The sequence below is a fragment of the Orycteropus afer genome, unplaced genomic scaffold, assembly GCF_000298275.1.
Source record: "Orycteropus afer afer isolate SDZICR_OR568_19922 unplaced genomic scaffold, OryAfe1.0 scaffold00011, whole genome shotgun sequence".
Lineage (NCBI taxonomy): Eukaryota > Metazoa > Chordata > Mammalia > Tubulidentata > Orycteropodidae > Orycteropus > Orycteropus afer.
In genome coordinates, this window is record NW_006921598.1 from 9,376,175 (window position 1) to 9,385,839 (window position 9,665).

The 9,665-nt window shown below is 37.1% G+C and overlaps 1 protein-coding gene across 1 annotated transcript in view; it reads left to right on the forward strand.

Annotated features, from left to right (window-relative positions):
• The window catches only part of RNGTT (RNA guanylyltransferase and 5'-phosphatase), a 521,901-nt gene that overhangs the window by 258,378 nt on the left and 253,858 nt on the right, over positions 1–9,665 (forward strand). The window contains 1 exon segment of the mRNA XM_042782266.1: positions 9,385–9,453. Within this exon segment, the coding sequence (XP_042638200.1) occupies positions 9,385–9,453 (69 nt within the window).

A 9,665-nucleotide genomic window follows, 5' to 3' on the forward strand; every position in this document is an offset into this window, starting at 1 on the left:
GGTCTATTGTGGAGAATGTTCCATGTGCACTGGAAAAGAATGTACTATATTGTGCTGTTGTTGGGTGAAGTGCTCTGTAGATGTGCATAAAGTCAAATTGCTAGATTGTATTGTTTGGTAGTGTAGTGCCTAAGGCACTTGACTGCTAACCACAAGGCTGCCTCCAGCCTCAAACCCACTAGCCACTCCTTGGTAGGAAGGTTGGGCAGTCTACTTCTGTAGTGATACTGCCTCAGAAACCCTGCTATGAGTCGGGTCTGACTCGAGGGCAAATAATAACAAGAAGTTGTTCAGCTCTTCTGCCTCTTTGCTGAGTTTCTTTCCCGTTGTTCTGTCTTTCATTGAAATTGGTGTATTACGTTCTCCCACTGTGACTGTGGACTCATCTGTTTGCCTTTTCAGCTCTTTTAAATTCTGATTTAAATATTTTGGTTCTCTTTCATTGGGTCCATATATATTTATTATAGTTAGGTCTTCTTGTTCAGTTGATCCTTTAACATTACATAATGTCCTTCCTTGTGTCATATGGTGGTTTTGTCTTAAAGTCAGTTTGATCAGAAATCAATATTGCCACTCCTGCTCTCTTACAGTTGCCATTTGCTTATTTCACTTTGGGCATGTCCATAGCCGTGGTTTCTGGGTTATGTCATCTTGTGTATTAATGATCAGTTGTTGTTTGCTATTTTTGTTTCTCTGTTCACAGGACTCCCTTTAGTATCTCTTGTAAGGTTGGTCTTGTTTTAACAAAGTCCCTTAATTTCCTAATTTCACCATCATAGTTGAGGGCTAATTTTGCTGAGTATATAATTCTTGGTTGAAAATTTTTCTCTTTCAGGGTTTTATATATACCATCCAGTTGCCTTGTCGCTTGCATGGTTTCTGCTGAGAAATCAGAGCTTATTCTTACTGGTTGTCCTTTGTAAGTAACTTTTCGTTTTTCCTGTGGTGCTTTCAGGATTCTTTCTTAGTCTTTAGTTTTGATGAGTTTGATGAGGATTTGTCTTGGTGATTTTCTTTTGGGTCCTTTTCTGTTTGGGTTTCGTTGGATTTCCTGAATGGATATATTCTTATCTTCCATCATATCAGGGAAGTTCTCCCTCAACATATATTGGACCATTTTCTCAGTGGTTTTAGTTTTCTCTTCCTGTCTGGAATTTCTGTGACACTGACGTTATTCCTTTTGATGGTGTCCCACATGAATTTTAGGCTTTCTTCCTTTTGTTTTGATCTTTTTTTATATTGATCCCTTTCTAAAGAAGTATTCAGGTATTTTTCTTCAATCTCATTAGTTCTGTCTTCCATTGCATCGATTCTACTCCTTTGCCCTTCTAATGTGTTATCTATTTCTAACAATTTAGTATTAATCTTCTGGATTTCTATCTGTAGATTTAAAATCATTTCTAATTTTTCATTTATTTTGCCATTTTGTTCTTGTGTTTTCTTCCAAAATTCTTGTAGTGTTTTGTCTGTGTTTTCCTTGGTCTGTCTCCCAATCCTTTAAAGATATTTAAATGTAATTCTTTTGAATTCCTTATCAGAGAGTTCCAATGCTGCTGCTTCCTCCGGGATGTGTTCTGGGTCTGTATCCTGCTCCCTTGTTTTTACCACTTTATTTTGCTTCTTTGTGTGGACTGTGATGGTCTGTTGTCTCACAGACAACATGCTGTTGTTGTAGTTAGATCTCTATTAACTGTTTGTGAAGAGCAGCCAAGGGTGATTCAAGCTCTTCTTGGTGGTTCTTTATCATTGGCCTACTGGTGGAGAAGGAAGTGGTGGCTCTCACTCAGTAAGTGAAGCTACAGGAGGTGTGGGTGTAGTTGTGTCGTATGGGGACTTCTGCTGTTTTCCATTCAGTTAAACAGATATAACAATTGAATAAGCATCAAAAAAGTAAAAGCAGATGAACAAAATACACATCGTGTAATCACACAGGAATAGTAACCGAAAAAAGAAAAAAGGGAAAAAGAAAAAAAAAAAAAAAAATCCACAATATCTGGGGAGAGGGGTGTAAGAGAAAATAGGTAGAGAAGGAAAATAATGAAGAAAAAAGTGGGAAAAACACACAAAGAAAAACAAGGAATGTGGTTAACCATGAGAAAGAAAGAAAAATTGCAACCAGGAATAGGAAAAGTATAAAAGCTGAAAACTAGAACCTGGGAGGGGAAGAATGGAGAATAATAGTAAAAAGGACAAAAGTAATAATAACAATAGTTGTTTTAAAACAGACAAAATCAAAACAAACTAAAAAGCAGAAAAACAAAAAAAAGAAAAAGCAGGGTAGGATGGGCAGGGCACCCAGGCTAGGTCCAAGCATGCAGACTGGGATGGAATTCCTGAGGGCCCAGAAGGTGGGCGGGAGTGAGGGATGGCCGCCCCTCTATTCACCAAGAGGGTGTGGTGTATAAGAGTAACAAGGGGAATGTTACACCTTTCTAGTCGTCCACATCCACAAAAAACGCAAAAAGAAAAACAAGGAGCAGGATGATAACCACAAGAACTATTGTTCTAGATCAGGTTTTCCTGGTACATGATGTTCTCTTGTAATGGTTATTCTTTTTATTTCAGGAAAATTTTCTTTAGTATGTTTTAAAATATTGTATTATTTTGTTTTTCTTCTCTGTTTACTATTTAGTGACTTCAGTCATGCATATGATGAACTTCTTTTGTGTATCATATTGGTAACATTTTCTTGGTAATTGAGAAAAAAACCATTTACTTCATTTCCTTTTGATCACACTTCTGATGTTTCATCTCCAACAGAGTGTATGAGCTTTCTAATTTTGTCTCCTTCTGTGGTGATTTTTTTTTTCCCCATACTTTTTCCTGCTTACATTCTGGGAGTTCACATTTGATATCCTCTGGTTTTCTTGCCATACTTTCCATGAGTTTTTGCATTTCTGCTTTGTTATAGATTGTTTCATTAAGGGGGTCCCACCCCCAGTTCATGGTAACTTGTTTGATTATAGTTTTCTTCTATTTTTGTGTTTTTCTTCTGTTATCCCCCCCGCCCTTTATTTCTTTCAGTACTTTTACATAGATACTCTGTTGCCTTGGATTTTCCTCAACAGGCTGTTTTTTAGGAGTTTCATTTGGGTATACTATGAGAGGGAGGTGTTCAGGCTAGCTAGGTTTTGCAATGCAAAGGCTATTTTCTGCTACCAGAGTCAGAGACAGAGTGGTTACCATAAATATTATATGTATATGAATCTTCATTTAGCCTTTTCTCTCTGAGACCCTGAAAGAAAACTAGGCTTAAGATTGGTTGTCTGCCAATTTCTCCGTGTTTATGTTCCCATATTTGCAAATAAGGGATATAGATTTTGCATTTCAGCATGTTCCCCTCATATTTTCTGGAAATGTATTTTTTTTTGGTAACTTTCTTAGATTTGCCACTGTGGTTCTTCTTGATTCTGAGCTCAGTCTCTACAGTCTGTCTTATTTCCATCTTTTCACTCCTTGCCTGGTTTTCTTAGCTTTTGGTAGCCTTAACATTTATGTTGGGTTCTGAGCAGTTTTACCCATCTTTCATACTTTACCTAAAATGCTTCTCATTCTATTTATAGCTTTTGGGTTAATTCCAGGAAGAAGAAAGAAAGATGTTGATCTTTATAGTGCCTGTTCATATAATGGAGGATTTTATGATTCCATAATTTTCATTGCAGTACTGTATTTTGTTAGCTAAATTTGTATGTATTTGAAGATTTAAAGAAATGTACTTATCTGCCAGAACACATTATTTATGAAATGTTTGACACTGTTAGCACTCTAGGACAAGTAAGAATTCTGGAATAGCAGTATGAAATAGCTGAGAATAATTATGTTGCATTTAGTTGGATTATGAACCAGAGCAGCATCTTTTGATTGGCAATGATTATCAAAGTAATACACATCACATCAGAAGGCACACGATATCAGATACCATTTTGTACTGTTATTGGTGACGTGATTTCTTATTTGATTATTTAGATACTCTGGTGTCTGCCAGATGTCTTATTATAAATATAGCTATTCTTGATCATGCTTTGTAAGGTATTCTTGTTCTATTTTGAGTACTCTAGTTTCCCTATGTCTTTATCTTCTCTTTGCTTTAGAAAAATTGTTGACCTTTTGGTAATGTATGTGTGTTTTATGTGTGTGCATATGTGTATGTGTCAGAGCGAACTTTTTATTGGACTCCACACATTCATTTTTTCTGTAAGAACAATATAGGCTGGGGTAAATGTCTTTGTGCCTAGTAGTGTATGTACCATCTCTTCTTTCAGTTTGTTAGTAAGCTTCAGTTGGGGATGATGGTGGTTGAATCAATCTGTTCTATATTTGAAATGAGTTTGTGTTGCTGTAATTATCTGTAGAGCTCCAAAGATTTCAAATTCCTTCAGCAGTTGGCTACCATTACTTGTGCTTATTGTGGGTTTAAAAGGGTTTTCCTCAGTGTACCTGCTTTTCTTTTAGTTTTCTGCACACCTGTACTACAGAGTGGTCTATTTTTGTATTATTGTATGATTTCCCAAGTGTAAACAGCTGTTGCTTGTCATACTGCAGGACTCGTGGGGACTGTGGGATTTTCTGTTTTCCTCCTCCAGTCTCAGTATTAAACAGGCTCTGAGCACCTGTGCCTCAGAGATGGTTTTTTTTTTTTTTTCTCTGTGTGTCTGCCCTCTCCTACCCTCTCTGAAGTTTGCCTTATATAGGTAGGATGCTTTGGCAGGAGTAAGTTTTTCTGCTTTTTGTGAATGTAATATCCTTAGGCCAACACTGCCTCCTGCCTCTTGTATAGCTTAAGATTTTATTGTCAGGTGGGTTTTGCTTCTTAGCAGGAATGGCCTGGACAGCAGCAGGTGGGATTTAATGTCTGTATCCAACCAAGGTAGGGCTTACTCATGTTTTCTGTCTGCCCTCAGTCTTTGTTTTTATTTTTATTTTTATTTTAAGAGCTTGTTTTACATTCAACATTACATGTACATTTAGTTTCACTCCCCATTTACCATGTCCAACCCTAACCCAGTCTCCTCCCCTCCTTACCCTTTAACCCTGCCCCGTGCCCCTCATATTTATGCAATTCTGTTTGTCCTGCATTGCCTCAATTTGAATGTTGGTCCTCTGGTACCCCGTGGACTATTGCTCTAAGGGATGTACTACCATAGAGTATGTGGGTGAGTCATCTTGGGTTGAGTGGTCTGTGTGTACATCTTGTTAACTGTTGGGCTGAGAGTCTGCCCCTGGGGTTGCATTTTATTCCAGGTGCAGAATGTATTCCAGGGCCATAGTATTGGGGGTCTCACCAGATTTCAACTGACCAGTAATTCTGGTGATTATTGAGTTTTTGGATTTTGTTCCACTGTTTTCCTCCCACTCTATCCAGGATCTCCAGATTTGATCCTTTCTTGAGTGGTTGGCATTGGAGCCGGGCACCATTTAGTTCTGGTCTCGAAGGCCACCGTGTCCTAGGGCTGATTGCTTCTAAATGCTCTTGTTTTTTTGCACTCCTCACTTCTGATGCTAGGAGACTGTTAGCTGCATCTTAGATGGCTGCTTGCAAGCTTTTAAGACCTCAGTCACTACTCACCAGTGTAGGATGCTGAATAAGGGTTTTATGTATTTTGTTGTGCCAATTGAGTCTGGTGCCCCCTAGCACTATGGTCCTGAGACAGTAGATCTATTGTGTCTCTCTCCCATAGTGTCTAGTTGTCTGTGAGGGACTACTCTGTGTCTGTCTTCTATTGTTTCTGTGAGGACTCCAGGTGTTTGTATCGCTGGTGTCTGTGCAAGATTAGCCTCAGCTGAATATATCCTGGGTCTAGAATATACTTCTGTTCACTGTTCCCTGTCTGATTGTCTCAGGTGTTTATGTGTTTATCTGTAGCCTGGTGTTTGGTGTTAATGGCAATGCAGTATTGTGGACACATTGGTTGGTATTAGCATCTGTTGTCTATCATGTGCACAATTTGGTGTCCTCCCATTTCCTAATGTTATCATGGTGGTCACAGATCCTTTTCCATATATCCCTCCCCACCCGCGTCAGCGTGTGGGCCACAACTAGCCTGAAATCAATCCCTTCCCTTCCCTCCCCATCCTGGTAACCTACAAAGTGAGTTCCCTTTCCCAAGCAAACCATTCTTTTTCTTTTTACAGTAATGGGCTCATATAGTACTTGTCTTTCTGCGATTGACTTATTTCACAGCATAATGTCCTCCAGGTTCATCCACGTTGTGAGATGATTTGCGTATCCCTCATTGTTCTTTAATGTAGCATAGTGTAGTATGTAGCATAATATGGTTAATCTCTGATGGCCTTAGTTTTCTTTTCTGGAAATTAACATAAAATAAATAATTTAACAATATATATCTCATGATTTGTATGTTTTGAGTGATATACATTAAGTAAGCACCAAGCACAACAGATTTTCCTGTTGTTGTTAACTGCTGCCAACTTGGCTTCAACCCATAGCGACTTTATGTGCAACAGAATGACATACTGCCTGGGCCTGTGCCATCCTCACAATCCTTGCTATGCTTGAGCCCATCATTGCAACCACTGTGTCTTTTGATCTTATTGAAGGTTTTCCCCTTCTTCCCTGACCTACCAAGCATGATAGCCTTCTCCAGGGACTGGTCTCTTCTCACAAAATGACCAAAGTAGGTGAGATTAAGTCTGGCTATTCTCACTTCCAAGGAGCATTACGGCTGCACTTTGTCCAGGACAGATTTGTTCTCTCTTCTGGTAATTCATGGTGTTTTCGGTGTTCTTCACCAACACCACAATTCAAAGGTGTTAACTCGTTTTTGGTCTTCCTTACTCATTGTCCAGTTTTCACATGCATATGAGTGATTGAAAATACCATGATTTGTATCAGATGCACCTTAGTCTTCAAAATGACATCATTGTTGCTTAACACTTTAAAGAGGTCTTTTGCAGCAGCTTTTTCTGTGCAATATTATGTCTGATTTACTGTCTGCTGCTTCTATGAGTGTTGATTGTGGATCCAAGAAAACTGAAATCTCTGACAACTTCAATCTTTTCTCCATTTATCATGATGTTGCTTATTGGTCCAGTTGTGAGGATTTTTGTTTTCTTTATGTTGAGGTGTAATCCATACTGAAGACTATAGTCTTTGATCTTCATCAGAAAGTGCTTCAAGTCATCTTCACTTTCAACAAGGAAGGTTGTGTTGTCTGCATATCACAGGTTTTTAATGGTTCCTTCTAACCCTGATACTACATTCTTCTCCATATAGTCCAACGTCTTGGATTATTTTGGATTATTTGCTCAGCATACAGATTTAATAAGTATGGCGAAGGGATTCAACTCTGGCTTACACCCTCCTGATTTTAAACCATGTCGTATCCCCTTGTTCTCTTCGAATGACAGCCTCTTAGTCTCTGTACGTGAGAATGAGCACAATTAAGTGTTCTAAAATTCCCATTCTTCACAGTGTTATCCATAGTTTGTTATGATCCACACAGTTAAATGCCTTTGCATATTCAATAAAACACAGATAGGTATCTTTCTGGTATTCTTTGCTTTCAGCCAAGATCCATCTGAATCAACAGTGATAAGCCCTTTTCTATGTCCTCTTCTGAACCTAGCTTGCAGTTCTGGAAATTCCTTGTGAATATACATACTGCTGCAACTCTCTTTGAATTATTTTCAAGATTTTACTTCCGTGTGATATTAATGATATTATTTGGTAAGTTCCACATTCTGTTGGTTCACCTTTGTTTGCAATGGGCACAAATATTGATCTCTTCCAGTTAGTTGGTCAAATTGTTTGGCATAAACAAGTAAGTGCCTCCAGTTTGCTGAATTGGTTTGTTGAAACATCTCAGTGGGTATTGCATTTAATTCTGGAGGGTTGTTTTTTTTTTTTTTTTTTCCATTTCCTTCAGTGCAGCTTGGAGTTCTTCCTTCAGTACCATTAGTTCTTGATCATATGCCACCTCCTGAAATAGTTGGACAATGACCAATTCTTTTTGATAACAGTTCTTCATAGTAGATCCTTAATACATGAAAGTAATAATGTAAATGTGATTTGTATTAAGTAAAATAAGAAACATTGTTTAGGGAAATGCAAAAGAGCATTTCTTGTTTTGACCTAAGACATTTTTTAGCCTCTTAAACTCTCTCTCATTCATAAAAAGGTAGAGTAAAATGAGCAGTGAAGTTAATTTTGCCAACAGGTATATCATGTTATCTAGAGTCTGGCCAACTATATACTTTATACTGTTAATTTAGTACATATATATGTGTATGTCCTATAGAGCAATGGTTGTCAACTGGGGCAGTTTTGCCCTTCAGGGGACGTTTAACAATGTACATACACATATAAAGTATTGCCTTTATATGGAAATTAATTAATTTCCATGTAAACAGGGATAATTCATTATATGAATTTTTAAAGTTTGTTCTAAGAATGAACAACTGTGTTTACTTGCCATAAATGGTGTTTCTACAACAAAAAAAGAATAACGATTAAGAAAAATATTTTTCTCTTAAAATTTATATTTGGGGTATTTAATTTTCATTGCATCATTCCTCAGCTGAATTTGTGCTATGAATTTAACAAGTTTTATGAAGCATTTTTCTCAGAAATTTTTTGGACATAAATGTATAAATCTCAAGATTATCCTGAAAATTGTGCCCATTTGGCCAAACTGTGGGTAATAGGCTCTGAGACACCTCATTTTCTAGCCCCCCCTTACTGTTGTGATAAGGGATAAAGAAAAGACTAGAAACATTACAATTCAAAAGAAATAAGTATATTTAAGCTCAGTTTGTTCATAGGATTAAATAGTTGACAAGTGGGATTGCCTTTTTTGGTTAGCAGCTGAGCAGATTAACCCTTTATAGCATCCAGGGCCTCTTTAGTAGAAATGGCATATAAAAAGGACAAAAAGCCAGAACAACCAAAATTAAGGAAAAAGAGAAAGGTTAAAAATGCTCAATTTGAGAATTTTTGGAAAGAACAGGTAATGTGTACTATAATTCTGTGGCTAAGCTAGGTTCTGGTTACAAATTCTCTGGGGAGGTTTTCATTTTCCCCCTACCCATGGTTTCTACTTTCACTTTATTTTTTGCCTGTATTATGTTCCTTTTCTTTTATGCTGATTCCTCTATGCATTAAAAATATGTTCTTAATATTCATCATTTTGGTTGTTATATTAGAGTATTGTTTAGGACATCTTGTCTGTGATGGACTGAAAATCTTCATGCCTTTTTTTTTTTTTAAATCTTACAGTGTATTTACCTAAATCCCTAAGGACCCTCTCCGCTTGAAGTTGTTAAAGCTTATGTATTAAGAAACTTTCATTAAGCTTATCAAGAAATTGAAATACTTCAAAAATGATTACTGTACTTGTAAAAAATGCTTGTATATTTATTTTATAGTTACTTGAAGGAAGTTTTGCCAAAGAAGTCAGCCATGAAATGGATGGACTCATTTTTCAGCCTATTGGAGTAAGTTTGTTGGTCTGTTTGTATACACATACATTCATATATATGTATTTTTTTGTATGTGTGTGTATGTTTTCCTCATTTATACTTAGAATTGATTACTGCTGAGATCATGACTTTTTCTTAAAGCAGACTTCTCTTTGTAAAGTATTTCATATAAATATGTATAATACTAAAACAGGGAGCTCTGGTAGCGTAGTGCCTAAGGCACTTGA